Source organism: Trachinotus anak, unplaced genomic scaffold, assembly GCF_046630095.1.
Source record: "Trachinotus anak isolate AG129_WGS33_773 ecotype Australia unplaced genomic scaffold, CSIRO_AGI_Tana_v1 ptg000014l, whole genome shotgun sequence".
In the NCBI taxonomy this organism is placed as follows: Eukaryota; Metazoa; Chordata; class Actinopteri; order Carangiformes; family Carangidae; genus Trachinotus; species Trachinotus anak.
Window position 1 is genome coordinate 3,331,889 of NW_027273865.1, and position 17,778 is coordinate 3,349,666.

Here is a 17,778-nt window from a genome sequence, read left to right on the forward strand (position 1 = left end):
TTACCTGAACAGGTGAGGATGAACCTGTTTGAGCTGTGTTTAGTGAGTGTACTCACTCAGGAGCCAGGATACCAGTCATTAACTTTACACAGATCCAGATGCTTCATAGAAAATGTTAAACATGAATAAACTGTTAAAACATCCTCATATCCGCTCACAACTACATGACAGTGTGTGAAAACATTTACATAATGATTATAGATAATCAATAAACAGACACATTGACACTGACTGTTACTGTGAGACAGAATCACTGTTGATCAATATCAACCTGCTGATTGTTCAGTCGAGCTGTGGCGCTGTGTGTGTTAGTGTGTGAATCAGTGATGTGAAGTGGGAGGGTATTAATGTGTGTATGTGTGTGTTGGCGTGTGTTAGTGTGAGAGTGTGTCAGTGTGTGTGATGTGTAGTGAGTGTGTGTGTGATGAGATGTGACAGCTGTGATCTCTGTTAGTCCTCTCTCTGTCCTTCTTTCTCTGAAACCACTGAACCATGAAATCACTGAGACAGACGCCTTCCCACAATCCTCTCTGCCTGTCTGCTGCCCCCAGCTGTATAAACACACACACACAAACACACATACACACTGAAACACACGCACACACAAGCAGAAATGCACACACACACAGGTTTCTGTTTGTGACCTGGCTGTCGATCTGTCAGATAATTGTTGACACTACGGTCAGCTGATAGAGTAAACAACAACAGATTGTCATCTGATGTCTTAAGAGCTGTTTGATTGGTTCCTGAATTAAATGACACTAAGCCTCACACTTCACATGAGTTCTTTGCTAAACAGACACAAACAAACTCAAACATTTGCAACTCCATGCACGCAAACATCTGGATCACACCACATACACAAACACCTTGACCACACCATGTACACAAACATCTGGACTACACTGACTGTGGCAGAAACATCTGGACCACAATGTGACTGTGGCAGAAAACATCTGGACCACGCTGTGGACCAAACATCTGTGTTAAACTGTGTACAAAACATCTGGAGACACACACACACACACACACACACACACACGTTGTGACAGCCTTGTTGTCTGCGTGTCACTGGGTCCTTTGTTTTACCTGTTAACAGGATCTAAAACATGTTTTTGGAAACAGAAGCTCTGAGCTTAGGGAGGGAAAGGAGAGTGTGTGTGTGTGTGTGTGTGTGTGTGTGTGTGTGTGTGTGTGTGTGTGTGTGTGATCTGCTGACTCAGTTTAAGGTAAACAGCTGCTAATTTCACTGCAACACATTCCTCACTAACACTCCTCCATCCAGCAGCTCCTCATCACACATTGTGTGTGTGTGTGTGTGTGTTTGTATGCATGATCTGCTGACTCAGTTTAAGGTAAAGATCTGCTAATTTCACTCCAGCACACTCCTCACTAACACTCCTCAATCCAGCAGCTCTTCATCACACACAGTGGTTTTTGTGTATTTCGTGTGTGTGTGTGTGTCTTCACATTCTGTGATTTACGAGCCGACGGTAAAGGTGTCACACGTTTGTTAACTGAGGAAACTGTCTGCAGCTGTGATGATGTCATGCTGCAGCTGGGCTCTGATTGGCTGCTGTATGTTAGTGGGCGGAGTCTCACCCTTGCTCCTTTGGCTGGGAAACACTGACAGATGGAGCAGTCCCGGCCAGAGCATGGCTCCGTATGGTCGCCCTGGAAACCAAGAGAGAACACAAACATCGCAATAATATCAGCATGACATCACACCATCATTAGCATTACATTCTCATTGTTATGACATCATGACACATGATGAGGTCACATGATGTCGCTTCACCTCAGTCCAACACTTTACAGACTTTACACACACTCCCCACACACTCACCACCTTCACCTGGTCAGGGAACTGGCCCCACGGCCCTACAGTGGTGATGTTAGTTCCTGTTAGGGTTATCCGAGGTAAACTTTATGGAGCAGATGGAAGCCACCTCGCCCAGATGAGCGATCGGGGCCCAGTCCTGGAGCCAGGCCTGGGTGGGGCGCTTGTTGGTGGCCCCCAGGCTTAGAGATCAAGTTTGTAGTCATTTCATCCAATGTGCAGACATATGTCGACTTAGACACTTGGATCCTACAGCAGGGAAGGAGGCAGCACACTGAAGACATTTGTTTGAACTGGACTCAGGAGGTCAGAGGGAACAGAGTCTGAGGTCAGCAGAAGGAACCCTGAGGACCTGAGGTCACTGAAGCAGACTGGGTCAGTGTCTGAAAACATATGTATGAATGTTCAGACTGCAGCAGAGTGCGATTGTGTGTTTGTGGTGTAGTTTGTGTTTTCAGACAGTGAGGAATGTAAACACTGCAGGGAAAGACAAGCATCTCTGAGATTCTCAGGAAGCAGACAGCTGACTCTGTGTGTGTGTGTGTGTGTGTGTGTGTGTGTGTGGGTATCAGATAATGTCAGTGAAAATCATGCTTCATTTTCTCTGACCCACACACTCTTTGAACCATTTGAATGAGGACATGAGAAGCAGCCTCTGTTCATCAGATATGAACCAAACCATCAGTGCTGTGCTGCAGCTGGGGCCACAACACACGTGTCTGTCTTCATGTGCATCGTGTAATAAAACATGCGTGTCCTCATTAATACGAGCCCCATAATAAAACACATGTCTGTTAATGTGTGTTAGCTTGTGTTAATGTGTGTTAATGTGTGTTAATGTGAGTTAGTGTGAGTTAATGTCATATTCACAACCTTTGCTCAATACTTTGTTGAAGCACCTTTGGCAGCAATTACAGCCTCAAGTCTTTTTGAGTATGATGCTACAAGCTTGGCACACCTATTTTTGGGCAGTTTCTCCCGTTCTTCTTTGCAGAACCTCTCAAGCTTCATCAGGTTGGATGGAGAGCGTCGGTGCACAGCCATTTTCAGATCTCTCCAGAGATGTTCAAGTCTGGGCTCTGGCTGGGCCACTCAAGGACATTCACAGAGTTGTCCCGAAGCCACTCCTTTGTTATCTTGGCTGTGTGCTTAGGGTCGCTGTCCTGTTGGAAGATGAACCTTCGCCCCAGTCCGAGGTCCAGAGCGCTCTGGAGCAGGTTATCATCAAGGATGTCTCTGTACATTCCTGCATTCATCTTTCCCTCGACCCCGACTAGTCTCCCAGTTCCTGCTGCTGAAAAACATCCCCACAGCATGATGCTGCCACCACCATGCTTGACTGTAGGGATGGTATTGGCCAAGTGATGAGTGGTGCCTGCTTTCCTCCAGACATGACGCTTGGCATTCAGGCCAAAGAGTTCAATCTTTGTTTCATCAGACCAGAGAATTTTGTTTCTCATGGTCTGAGAGTCCTTCAGGTGCCTTTTGGCAAACTCCAGGCAGGCTGTCATGTGCCTTTTACTGAGGAGCGGCGTCTGTCTTGCCACTCTACCATACAGGCCTGATTGGTGGAGTGCTGCAGAAATGGTTGTCCTTCTGGAAGGTTCTCCTCTCTCCACAGAGCAACGCTGGAGCACTGTCAGAGTGACCATCGGGTTCTTGGTCACCTCCCTGACTAAGGCCCTTCTGCCCTGATCGCTCAGATTGGGAGAGTCCAGGTGGTTCCAAACTTCTTCCATTTACGGATGATGGAGGCCACTGTGCTCATTGGGACCTTCAGTGCTGCAGGATTTTTTCTGTACCTTTCCCCAGATCTGTGCCTCAATACCATCCTGTCTTTCCGGATGCACTCAGATGAAGAACTTCTGTCCTCTCCCATGAATCATCTGACGACCGCTAAGATTCATGTGGCGACCCTTTGGAGGGGCCTGACCCCTACATTTGTAACCACTGGACTAAACTAACTCTATATTAAGTTTTTCTGAGTACTTTTAATGTTGATACTGTAAGTACATTCTGTTGATGATACTTCTGTACTTCCACTTACGTGTGATGAATTATTTTTACGTGGCTGTAGTTTTTGCTCTGTTCTGTTGTTCCTGTAACAGTGTCGTGGTCTGTAGTGGTCTGATATCTGGACCAGGTCTGCCTCAAAAAGAGATTTTAATCTGAAGGGACTTCCTGGATAAATAAATGAAATGAACAGAACAGTTCCTCTGTCTGATGGTGCTGGGGGAACCCCTGTTAAAAGGACCTGACACTGTCCCCCTTCATATGTCCCGCACTGAGGGTCCCTGTTGATATACTGAGTGTTTTTTTTTTCTGTGGGCCCCAGACGGTGAGTTTCCCAGCATGCAGCAGTGTTTGTGTAGCAGCCACATTCCTGCAGCGTTGTGTAAACGAGGTTATCAGTCAGGCGTGGCTATCAGCAGCAGGAATGTGGCTATCGCTCTATCTGCTGTCACGACTTTCTGAAAGTCTGCGCTCACACCATCCTCCCTCCATCAGTCCTCCATTTATCCTCCATCACTGCTCTATCTGCTGTCAGGACCCTGCTATGGACCCGTCCACACTCACACCATCCTCCATCCATCCTCCATTTTCACTCCATCTGTGCTCCCCCCCAGCTCCCGCTATCATCCATTAATCCTCCATCCTCCTACCATCCCTCCATCATCCCTCCATCTGAGACACCACGCTGACCACTGATTGGCTGAACAGGCAGCGGAGCAACTGATTGGCCGGTACCGACACTGTTCACAGACAGACTGAACCTGACGACCTCAACGGAACAGAAAAGTTTAGACAAGAAGACAAACTTTCTACACCTCCACAGGGACATCCCTACTGCATCTGTTCATCCTGGATCAGTTCTCCATCATCCCCCCATCTCTCCTCCATCAGTCAGTCTCTGTAATCAGTAAGGACCCGAGGACCCAGATCTGATCCCTGTGGGACACCAGGGGAACGGAGACACACAGGTGATACTCTGCACCTGAATTCACCTGATACCCTTACTTGTCAATCACCCTCTGATAAACAGGTGATTTGTATGTTGATAAGTTCACCAGCTCCACCTGCACTGTACAGACTCAGGATCTGTCTGTGGTCGACAACAGCTGGAGACGTTTCAGGCCAGTTTTTTTATCAGTGATATTTATTCTCTTTATTTCTCTGATCCACACTTCATGTTTATGTCTCTGGCATTGTGAGGCTGTCACCAACTTTGATGTGCACAGTTAAAATGGGTACAGGTGTTTACTTGTTAACACACACAAGCTGGGTCCTTTTCAGGGGCCTCGTCTGCTGTATTTTAGGACCGACTGCGTCACAGCGGTGCGACTAAACTGTCCCATCTCAAAGGCTCCTTCAAATGTGTCCTTTTCCTGGGCAATAAAGGATCCAATGGGTGGAGCCTTCGGGGCCCAATATACTGTGGGACTAATAAAGGCGATCTTATATCCTAAGATTCCTTGCGGACCGGTAATAAAAGCAAACAGCACAGACAGAGAGCCTGAGGATCACACTGTTAAATATCAGTGTTGTGTTTCAGCTCAGTTCAACATTAACAGTACAATTGTTAAAACCAAGGGCCTTAAAACATCAAGTTACAGTGAGAAAAAGTTACGTGTTGTTGAGGTTGCCAGGCAACAGGAGCTCTATGACACAACAGCGAGGGTGGGAACAGCTGGTGACACAAAGTGAAAATCACCTGTGGACCAGACCGTCTCATTTCAGTTCGCCCTTTGTGGTCTACGAAGGGCCACACCTTCACCAGGTCCTCTGAAGGATGTGGCTCTGCAGTGATCCATCATGTTGACTGAGGAAAAGCTGACGACCCCTCTTTCATAATGACAATAAGATTTAAACTAAAATAAAAGGAACCTTTGAAAGCAAGACCGATTTCACGAAACACTTTCATGAAGAACATTTTTCATCCACAAATAAAAAACTAAACGATAATGTGAAAAACTTCAATTATATAATGTTTTCCAGTGAAGACTTATTCAGTGACCTGCAACATCACACACTGTCCTCCAGCAGCCAATAATATCTCCTGTTCAGAGGCTGATTTATGGACTTCATCTGCAGTCCAGAATCAAACAGGAAGCAACAAAAAAGCCACTGAGACAAACAAAAATAGCAGCAGCACATTAATAAAGAGCTAAACTAAACGTAACATCAGCTGCTGTGGACGTGACGTTTACTGTCAGTCAGATCCTTCATGTTGCTCTCAGCTGAATTCAGGGGTAACATCAACAGTCAAACCTCTATATTGTCCTCTGGATGTTCAGTAAAGAAATAACTGAGTATTCTCTATACTCTGAGTATTTCACACACTGTCCTGTCAATAAGATCAATAACACTCTGATCAGGATTACTAAGGCAGCAGAGCTGAGCCTCATCTACATCAGCTGTAAACCTCCACATATCACTGTGAGCTAACACCAGAGACATTAATGTGATCAGTAACTACAAGCTCCATTCTTATAGTACAGAACTGTTAAACCTGCAGAGCTCAACAACAACAACAACAACAACATCATACTCCACCTACAGTCAATCAGCAGCACATGAAACACCTTCATAATAAAAGCTTTAGCTGAGAGCTACACTCACCCCGAGAGCTGCTGGAGGAGCTGTCAACATCAGCAGGAGGCACCTGGAGGAAGAAACAGACTGAAGGTTAGTTTATTACCTGGACCAACACACTGTAGCTCTGACTGATCAATAATCAGTGATCAATGAGCTGAGACAGTCCTGAAGTCACATCATGTGTGATGGATCTGTTCCCATGGTTACAACCTACAGATGTTTGAATTTGATCTTGATCAACAGACTGTGCTCTGTGTACACTTTCAGAGTACACGTGTTTATTGTGATGTAACATATGGTGGCCCTGAGAGCTGCAACTTAAGAAAACACACGCAAATAGAAAACATCTTCGTCAATTTGACAACATATATATACTCACAACACAAGCCAGTTACTAGCCAACACAACACCAAATAGAACTACAGTGGCCCAGACAGGTCAACATAATGCAGAAACCACAAAACAAATGCAAAAGCTCCAACACAAATATAAAAACAACACAAATGCAAAAGCCACATTGCAAATGCAAAAGCCACAAGACAAATACAAAAGTAGCAGCACAAATACTACAGCCACCACACAATACAAAAGCCACAATACAAATACGAAAGCAAGAACACAAATGCAAAAGCCACAAAAGAAATAAAAAAACACAAATGCAAAAGTAACAACACGAATGCAAAAGCCATAACACAAATACAAAAGCTACAACAGAAATACAAAAGACACAACACAAATACAAAAGCACCAACAGGAATGCAAAAGCCAAGACACAAATACGAAAGCAACAACACAAATACAAAAACAACAACACAAATACAAAAGCAACACCACGAATGCAAAAGTCTCAACACAAATCCAAAAGCCACAACGCAAATAAAAAACAACACAAATGCAAAAGCCACACCACAAATACAAAAGCAACACCACAAATGCAAAAGTCACAACACAAATCCAAAAGCCACAACACAAATGCAAAAGCCACACCACAAATATAAAAAACAACACAAATGCAAAAGCCACAACACCAATTAAAAAGACAACACAAATACAAAGGCAACAACACAAATACAAATTAAGTGAGCAGTGGTCTGTCTGTCTACTATAACAATAAATATGAAAATGAAAAAATGTTTTATAAATATGACACAAATATACATAAATATGAATAATAATATAATAATACATATGAAAATATCAATACAATGAAAAATATTTCTCATTTGTCACAATCACACAGCGACATTAATCGGTTATTCCGCAACAACGTTTCACTTCTCAAACTTTTCCAGTCAAAACCGGAAAAGTGACCTGACAGCCGAGTGGTTGTACCATACTAACATGTTTATTTGTGATTTAACATGTTTATTTCAATGTTACGTGTTTATTTGTACTGTAACGTGTTTATTTGTAATGCAACATGACTTGGTGTATTACTCCATAATTATTCTTGCCAGTGACACAGTTTTGAGATGAACCTCTATAACTCTGCAGCAGGAGCTTCAGCTTCATGGAGCGCTGTGGTGTTGGGTCTTTACTTCCTGTGTGTGAATCACAGCGACAAGCTCTCCTGTAGTTTTTGTTTTATAAATACAGCAGATGAGGAGACTCACTAACATTTTTTTAAAATGCCTTATCTCTTAGCTGTTCGACCTACATCCAGTGTTGGGGAAGCCACTTTGAAAGCAGAGCTTTGAAGCTGCCAGTAACTTTACAGTGGAAGACGTTGATCTACAGCAAAGCTGAAAAATCTAGTTTACTTCACTAAAATTATGACAAAATATGAAACACAAAAGACACATGTCTGTAAAAAATGATGACCCCTAAATTTGTTTTTAATTGCAGTTGTTAACTACACAAAAATGGGAAAAAAGTCATTTAACTACTCGAATCACTATTTTCATATGAATGTAGCTTAACCAGGAAGTTACTGCTAAATGTAGTTAAACTACTAGTTTCATTATAAGTAGTTCACTGCTCCCAACACTGCCCACGTCATTATTATTTCATCCTTTCTATCATTCGACACATTAGTAACAGGAACAGTGTGATATCAGTACGGTACCACCTGTAACCACACAGAGCCGCTCTGTCTCTGACTGACTGTCACGTTCATCACGTTCATGTCTAACCCTATGTTTGAGCTGCTGCTTTTGGTTTACCAGAGCCAGGTGCAGCTGCTGGGGGCGGAGCAGGAAGTCAGCAGCATCTTATCCCCCGCTCAGAGGAAGTCCTGGCCACGACACAGCCGTCACTCTGACTCCACCTCCAGCTGGTTCTCAGCCAACGAGGAGTCTCCGATGCTGCGACGCTGGTGGTCGTCCTGCAGAGACACAAAGACAAAATTACACTGAAGACACAATCAGAATGGACAGCATCAGATCTGAAGGGTTCATCCTCTGGGGAGAGGGAATCAGATCAGGACGGTTCAGGTTCAGAGCTGCTCATGTGAGTCATGACAAACAGCACACATCATCTAAACAACAGCATCAGACAAACATCTAGCACAAACGACACAGACCATGACGAGATAACGAGGAAGAGGTTGGACGACACAAATGAATAAAACATATAGACAAAGCAGCAGTGGAGTGACACAGCTCCTGGTCCTGGTCTAAGAACTGCTGTGATTTAAAAAGCTGGATCCTTCACGTGCCCAGATGACTACAGATAATTCAGTTCACAGACTCATGATGATGATGATGTCACAGCTGTGGGTGAAGTGGTTTCAGTCTTCACCGTGTTTGTTTTCATTTGGCTCAGAGGAAACAGTATTGATGCTGAGAGGATTATCTCCCTGGAGTCAGGCTGAACCTGATCAGTCTCTGATAAACTCAAACCTATCGTCCAGACTCCTACAAGGTTTCTGAATGAACCTGCACTCCGGTTCATTGGGTCCAGTCCAAGAGAAAAAAATTATCCACTCTTAAATTTCAGTTCTGGTCTGGTTCATCAGGTCACATGACTGACAGGAAACTCACTGATTGGACAGTTTCTGTGATGCCATCCACCACCTTCAGGACCCAGGTGGGAGATGATTGACAGCAGGTCAGTCTGTGTTTTAATGCTTAATGTTTCCTGGTGTCAGAGAGAAAGAACTGATCCTGTTCCTGAGCTGTCATCAGAGTGTGGATCCATCACATGTTATAAACACTTCACTACAGCTTTTCTCGTCTCATCAACCACTCAAAGTGCTTTACAATGCATTCACCCATTCACACACACACACACATATTCATATGGCACTTTTCTACCATACACACACATTCACACATACATATGATACATTAGGAGCAATTTGTTTTCAGTAACTCTCCCAAGGACACCTCAAAATGTGGACTGGAGGAATCGGGAATCAAACCACCGACCCTCTGATTAATGGACGACCCACAGTAGAGTTTCACTGGAGAGCTGTGTCACCACAGACAGAGGAGCCAGGAACAGACTGGTTTTAATGGTCTCTGACTGTCCCACTGATCAGAGACACGACATGATTTACATGAAGATATACTTCACTTATACAAGACCACTTCCTCAACAGTTCACCATCAGCAGATGGATTTATTATTGCCTTAAATCATCATCATCATCATCATCATCATCATCATCATCATCATTAAATTCTGTGGTCCACAGGTTCCCTCTCTGACCATAAACAAACCACCTGGATCCAGACTAAGACCCTTCTGAGATCCTTCTCAGGCAGTCTAAGTCCAGCTGTTTGGTCCACACCAGGGTTTGACTGAGCTGAGCAGGTTGGATGTGGCAGTGATTAGACAGGTTCAGTCAACTCATGAAGATCAGCAGGTTCTTCAGCAGGTTCTCATCAGCAGAGACCTGATCCTTTGTGATGGGTTCATGTTGTCTTTGCTGCTCTGCCTTCATCCTCATCCTCACTCACTCTGGAAATTCCCATGAACCACCACGACCACTCTTCATCCAGCTACCAGATGTCCACAGACTTTCCCTCCGTTCCCGGTCACCTGACCTTCCCCGCCCACTCACACACCTGTTCCCAGTTCTCCCATCAGCTCTCCCATTTAAACTGTTTCTGAATCGGTTCCTGAACCTTCTCCTGAGGCTTCACCTGCACCTGTTACGCAGTTTTTCTACACTGTGGAACTGTTTTTACTGAGATAAAACATTACAGCACTTCTTCCACCACTACCTGAGCTGTGTCTGCAGGCTGATCTTCACCAATCAGAGGGCAGAGCAGTAGCCTTGATGTCGGCTGACACTTGATGAAAGTGAACTAGCTAACTAACTTATCAGAAGCTTGATCCACATCTGTCTCCTCTGGATTCTGGACTTTAAATTTTAGTGAGTGAGCTCTGTCCTACTGTCACATCACACTGTCAGCGTTATACACTGGATCCTGGTTGGCTCCAAACTGGTGATGATGTCATAAATCCTGCAGGTATGTCCAGGGTTTAAAGTGAGATTTAATATGAGCTCAGAGGACATGTACAAAAACCGTCACACAGATGTCACTCAGTACGAAGAGGAACTTTAATCTGAGCTGGTAAAACTGATGTGAACGTCTCACACTGACCCAGACACAGAGGTTCTGCAGTACTGTGCTTCAGAGTACATGTACTCTAGTATTTAGTACTACATGTACCTGAGTGTTATCTGCTGCTGGATCGTACTCCTCACTGCTCTACATTTGCAGTAGCTGCAGTAAATGTGATGAACTCTTCTTCTGCAGTTACACTGAAATCCTCCACAAACAGCTGCAACAGTGATCTGCAGTTCACACCTGAGTGCATCAGGATTCCCCATCCAGTTACACATTGTGATTCTAACAGGAGCTGAAACATGTCACTGACACGGACTGAAGGAAGGTTATGATGCAGGTGTTTTACTTTTTACTGTGACTGACTTCAGACCTCAGCTCTTCATCTTCACCTTCATCTTACTCACTGAGCAGAGCTGAATTAACTGGTTACAGATTTTTTCACAGTTTCACGTTTCAACAGAAAGTTAAATGAACCTTTTCTCTGAGTGACAAATCACAGCTGCAGGAGAAAGTTCACAGACTCAGGTTGTTACTATAAATAACAAGAATCAATAAATCAATAGATCAATAAACCTCTGAGCTGTAACAGACCTCGGTGATTAACTCTGCAGAACAACGGTGAAGAGTAGTGGAGTAAAAGTACTCCGTTACCTCTCTCCTGTTCAGCTTCACCAGCGGCTCATTAACTGACGAATTAATTAACTCGTTAATGACGTCACCAGCTAATTAGACCACAGTTAACTTTTAAATAACTAATCGGGATTATTATCAGATGATCATCAGAGCCGCAGCAGAGTCAAACACACACACACACACACACACACACAGCTCAGGTGAGCCACACACAGGTGCTCTTACCTGAAGGTCTCTGGCTCAGTGACCCTCACTCAGTTTTCATGTCAGAGACGCGCAGACAGAAAAGTCTCAACTTTATCCGCTAAAGTGAAGCCGCAGCACAGCGCTGCACACACAACCCGACACCTTCCACACGGCGGCAAACACCTGCAGGGACACACACTGACACTTCCGGTCCGCAGCCTCCGCCCTCCAAAATAAAAGCTGAAGAGAGAAGAGACACTGCTGGTGGGTTCAGCTGATGTATTTGATAGAAACTACAGATCATCAGAATTTTTCCCTCCTGAATGTGATGTGATGATGTTTATTCTAAAACCAAATCATGTATTTCTGTTTCTGTTCACCTGAATCTGCTTCTTTATTCTCCTGCACTACATCTACTGTACAGCTGCTATTTAACTCCTGACTTTGACTGTCCAGACTTTGAGTGTTTCAACTTTAATCCATCACTCTCTGTTCACGGGTTTCTTCTTTGTTCTTCATGTTTGTTGATCATTTCAATAAAATAGCAGCAAAGAAAAGCAGTTTCTAGAAACGAGAATCAAGAACTCTGTGTTAATGACTAGTGAGATTCCTCGGGTTCACCTGTTCTTCAGGTTCTAGGTGTGTTCGTGGCGACTGGTTGTGAATGTTCACGGTGTTTGGCAGCAGATGGTTATTGTCAGACCACAGATGGTGGTTGGACTGAAACACTAATGATCTGAGCTCAGTGATTATCAGCTCTGACAGGATGTTTCATATCTGCCTGAAAAAAATCAGATGTTATCATCAGCAAACTGTCCAAAGAAAAAACTACTTATGGAGTATGGTGTGAAATCATGGCGTCTCCAGGGTCCAGAAAGATGATCTGCTTATTTTTCTTCTGCAACAAGATGAACGGTAGTATTTTCTTCTCCTCTTAGTGTTCTTATTATTTGGTCAGAAGTTTCTGACCTTGTGTAACCCAGCTTTGTTTCAGTATCTATTCTGAGCAGGTTCAGTCAGCCACACGCTGTAAACACCTGTGCACATGCATGGCCTTTCACCTGTAATGATGCTTCATGTTTTAGAATCATGTATAAAATCAAAGTAAATGCAGCTGTCAGCTAAAGGTAGAGCAGTAAAGTACGGAGCACAAGTCTGAAGCAGCAGAAAATGGAAATATGCAATTACATCAAATTTGAACCAAAGAAGAGTCCAGTACTTGAGTAAATGTACTCAGTTACCTCCCAGGACTGTTTCTATGGGCCAGTTTGTATTGTGGTCTCTGAGGCAATAGACTAACTGGGTCACAATGAGAAGGAAACTACAGTCTGATCAGATCTGCGTGTGCAATCTTTTATTTTGTAGAGAGGGACCGGAAGTCCCTGTCCTGGATGTCGCGGGTTTGACTCTGTCAGCGGACTGCCTCTCCATCCTGCAGCAGGTTGCTGTGTGCAGACAGGATCACTCCACGGACCCCCTGTGGACTGAACCGAGCCAAGCCGAACTGAGCCGAACCGAGGAGTGGAGTGCATCCCGATCCGAGCCGAACGGAGCCGAGTCACTCTGAGTTCATCCTGGAGTCAGTCTGTTCAGAGGGAAAGGCGCAGCGGTCTGTCCGTATGTATGGAGGCTCCGGGCGGCCCGAGGCGGAGGATCGTCCCGCTGCTGCTGGTTCTGCTGCTCTGCTGCTCCGCCGCTCCGGGACGTGCCGAGAGGGTGAGTGAGCACACCCCGAACCGCACGCGCGCGCACACACACACACACACACACACACACACACACAGAGTTGTTAATAGAGGTTTATTAGGATAACGAGAGCCCTGAGTCTTCACCTGGAGAAGACTGCCAGGAGAAAAGACGAAGATATGAAGAGACTTCAGCAGATAAAGGGCTCTTATTGTGAAAATATTGGAGAACTCCACGTGAATCTGTAAATATTTTGTTGATGTAGAGGTTTGTGGCTGCAGAGCTGAGCTGCTGAGGTCATCGATCAATTATTCATCATTGGTCATTCATTATTGGTTGTTTCATCAATTTCACTGCTGCAGAAGTGAAGTGTGACTGGAGCTGTGTGTATGTGTGTGTGTGTGTGTGTTGTCATGGTAACAGACAGAAGTGTGAAGTCAGTGTTCTGTTTTATTGTTTTTAACAGCAAAGTTACACAAACTGTAGAAAGACTGTGACTGTGCCACTGAAAGGCCTGACAGTGTCATCATCATCATCATCATCATCATCATCAGTTCAGAACATAAGATACATCTGTTTATCCTTTATAGGGTGAATACTATTGTGAGTGTTATTGTTACCACTAGTAAGGGAGCTCTGCTAAACTCATTTCTTTCTAACTCCAGATGTCCAGATTTTTTTAAAATTACTTTTCAAACTTGTGTGTGATCCACACTGACTCAGGTGACATCACCTGAGGATATTTATCAGACTGACACAGCTCAACTAGAGGCTTTATAATCCTGTTTTTACATATGCAAGACCAGGAAACACCTGGAAACACTGCAGCACATAAATAACCTTTAAAACCTTTAAAAAGTCATTAAGACCTATCTCCTGCCAAGCCTGTCTTTGCTGACCAGTGGTTTAACTGCTCACCTGGCAGCAGTGACATCCATGTGGACTCAGGACTCTGTGAAATCACTGTTGCTGCTGAACCTAAAACCAACAAATGAGAGCTGATGTGCAGCATCTGTGTCTGTCTGGTATTCGCACTCTGTCATGTCAGATGCTTAATCACGGGTTGAAGATTTGAACATATTAGTGGACTGTGGACTTGAGTTGTAGCTGGTGAGTCTGTCACAGTCAACTGGACCTCTCTGGGTTTGGGAAGACGTCATCCGAGATGGATGTTTTCATAGAATAAAAAAGTAATGGCAAAAATTAATCTTCAGATTACAGGATGGTGAAAACCATCTTCAGTTGCAACCCTAGTCCAGAGAGAAACACTCTGTCCAGTAGGTTCAGATCAGGACTTACTAGGTTCAGGACTTCAGTTTCAGACTTTTAAACCAAATCTGTGACAGTGTAGGCACAGTGTAGGAGTCTTTGTGAATGATCGGCTGCAGAGACAGTGAGGACAGAGTGAACCCTCGTGGCTCTGGATGTTAATATAACATCAGAAAGACATTTTTGACTCTAACTACTCTAATGTTGGACCGATGTTAAATTTTTGTTGGAAATGAAAATCAGGTTGACTTCAAAACCCCACAGTCACTAACTGACACTGTGATGTTGAGCTGATGTTTAGTAGAGGTTGGGTTTTGCGCACAACTAGAATGTCAATGTTTTTGTCCAGTTTACTTTGACATGAGACGTTTGGAAGACGTTGGATTTTGGCTACTGAACATCACAACATCAGCTGTTGTCAGTTTTCTACATCAAATTAATGTTGGCATTAGACATTGTCATGACACTGAATTTTGGTCACCTGATGTCACAACCTGCATTCATCCAAACACCAACATCTAATGACGTCGGTGGCCAGCTTCCTGCCTGCTGGAAAGACAGTGTCAGGACAGAGTGAGGACAGAATGAGGACAGTGAGGACATAGTGAGGACAGCGTGAGGACATAGTGAAGATAGTGAGGACAGAGTGAGGACTTAGTGATGACAGTGTGAGGACAATGAGGACAGTGTGAGGACAGAGTGAGAATGAGTGAGGACAGTGAGGACATAGTGAGGACAGTGTGAGGACAGAGAGAGGACAGTGTGAGGACTGTGTGAGGACATAGTGTGGACAATGAGGACATAGATAGGACAGTGTGAGGGCAGAGTGAGAACGAGTGAGGACAGTGAGGACATAGTGAGGACAGTGTGAGGACAGTGAGGACAGAGTGAGGACAGTGTGAGGACAGAGTGAGGACAATGAGGACAGTGTGAGAACATGGTGATGACAGTGAAGACATAGTGAGGACAGTGTGAGGACAGAGTGAGAACAGAGTGAGGACATAGTGAGGACAGTGTGAGGACAGTGTGAGGACATTGTGTGGACAATGAGGACATAGTGAGGACACTGTGAGGACAGAGTGAGGACACAGTGAGGACACAGTGAGAACAGAGTGAGGACAGAGTGAGGACAGTAAGGAGAGTGTGAGGACAGAGTGAGGACAGAGTGAGGACAGTGTGAGGACAGAGTGAGGACAATGAGGACAGTGTGAGAACAGGGTGATGACAGTGAGGACATAGTGAGGACAGTGTGAGGACAGAGTGAGGACAATGAGGATAGAGTGAGAACAGAGTGAGGACAGTAAGGACAGTGAGGACATAGTGAGGATAGAGGGAGGACAGTGACAGGTTAGTGTCATGCCGTCAGTGCACCAAGACAAACAGTGTTTGACCAGTTAAAGCTAAAACAGACTCAATCAGAACAATAGTGAAGTGAAGTGATATCTCTCCTTACATCTGATCTCAGAGCAGCTTGCTGTCCCATGAAGAATCTGATGCCTGTTTGCATTCATCATGTAAATTAAACCCGTGCTTCAAGCTTTAAGAGGCAGCAACAGCAAGAAAATGAACAAATGACACTGATTTATCATCTGTGTGTGAGATCTGCTGTAAGTTTGAGAAGTTTGAGACAGAATATTGTTACAGGAGGAGAGCAGCTCCTTTCAGGAAGAGATCAGTATGAAGGTCCTGCCACGCACGGCAGGACAGAGAGAGAGGGGGGGAGAGAGGGAGAGAGAGAGAGAGAGAGAGGTGATGGTGAGCAAAGAGTTAGCTCTTTAGTTAGCAGTCAGCAGTGTAGCTGTGAACATAGCAGTGTAATGTGTGTTCACTTTAGTCTGTTTGTCAGTAAATAAAAGCTACAACTCCTCAATACTGAAGTTCCTGTGTCTCTGAGCTTCAGCTACAGTCCAGACGATGAGCCAGGAAGATTAACAACATTGAGGCGGGAAAATACTGGATTCTACATTGTCACTGTCATTGTCAGTTAATGGTAAATATGTTGAAGATTAACATAGAAGTGATTTTTAGATATTTTCCCTCTATAAAGCAAATTTGATCAGTTTAGTGTCAGTTCAGAAGAATAATCCTGAAACTTGTTCACACATGAAGGAGAAAGGTGAAGATGTCCAGACAGAGAGCAGAAGATGGAGGAGAGAGACTTTCAGCACAGGAGAGACAGACAGCACAAAACCATGAGACGGGACAGGCCCTGAGTTTAAGAGAGGATTGATTTGATACTGACATGAAATGGTTTGTTTTAGTCTGGCTCATATTGTTGTGGTTTGTATATTGCTGAGGGGTGAGAGGTGGGAGTTGGGTGGGGTCAGCTGCTTGCTTCTGCTTGCCGATCTGTAAAAGTCACTACACACCACTGGAACATTGTGAAGACAGGGTGAGGATAGAGTGAGAACACTGTTTCCTGTCTCCTCCTGATTTTAGTCTCAGACATGTCTCAGTCCAACCTCACCTTTCCTTCCCACCTTCTCTCCTCAGTGGAGGCTACTGAGCATGCTCAGTACATGTTGATCCAAACATCTTGTTTACTGCGGAAATAAGAAAATGTAGAAAGAATGTGATACAGGAAATAAAACCTTTGTCGGTGTCTGTCTCTCTCAGACTGTGGAGTACATTTACTCAAGTACAGTTTGGATGTACTGTAGTATTTACTGTGTACTTCTGCTGCATTTACCTGTCAGCTTGTTACTTTACTGGAAACAATCTACAATGAATTGTTGTTCAGTAAATTAAATTACCCTAAAGTCGATGAAATACTTCAACCTCACATTGTGAATGCTTCAGTAATGAGACTCCACTAATACTGCACAGTACTTGTGATATTTGAAGTACATCTCTTTGATAAGACTCTTGTAGTTTTACTGAGATCAGAACTTGAACTTGCAAATTTCACAGTGAAACTTCCTCCACTGCTGCAGTCAGACAGACAGTCTGCTCCCTGTCTGTTGTTTTAGTTTGTCTGTTTTCTGTTTCAGCCTTTTGTCCTGATCTGCTGTTATTACTGACCCAAATACACACACACACACACACACAC

The 17,778-nt window shown here is 44.2% G+C and overlaps 2 protein-coding genes across 2 annotated transcripts in view; one reads left to right on the top strand and one right to left on the bottom strand.

Annotated features, from left to right (window-relative positions):
- col4a4 (collagen, type IV, alpha 4) overlaps positions 1 to 11,949 on the bottom strand; it is a 48,077-nt gene extending 36,128 nt beyond the window's left edge. The window contains exons 1-4 of the mRNA XM_071496102.1: positions 11,814 to 11,949; positions 8,599 to 8,759; positions 6,461 to 6,503; positions 1,603 to 1,674 (exon numbers count right to left, since the gene is read on the bottom strand). Coding sequence (XP_071352203.1) covers positions 1,603 to 1,674; positions 6,461 to 6,503; positions 8,599 to 8,645 — 162 coding nt within the window. The 5' untranslated portion in view covers positions 8,646 to 8,759; positions 11,814 to 11,949. The remainder of the gene's footprint in view (positions 1 to 1,602; positions 1,675 to 6,460; positions 6,504 to 8,598; positions 8,760 to 11,813) is intronic.
- A 1,221-nt stretch (positions 11,950 to 13,170) lies between these two features.
- The window catches only part of col4a3 (collagen, type IV, alpha 3), a 40,306-nt gene continuing 35,698 nt past the window's right edge, over positions 13,171 to 17,778 (top strand). Inside the window, exon 1 of the mRNA XM_071496103.1 lies at positions 13,171 to 13,490. Within this exon, the coding sequence (XP_071352204.1) occupies positions 13,398 to 13,490 (93 nt within the window). The 5' untranslated portion in view covers positions 13,171 to 13,397. The remainder of the gene's footprint in view (positions 13,491 to 17,778) is intronic.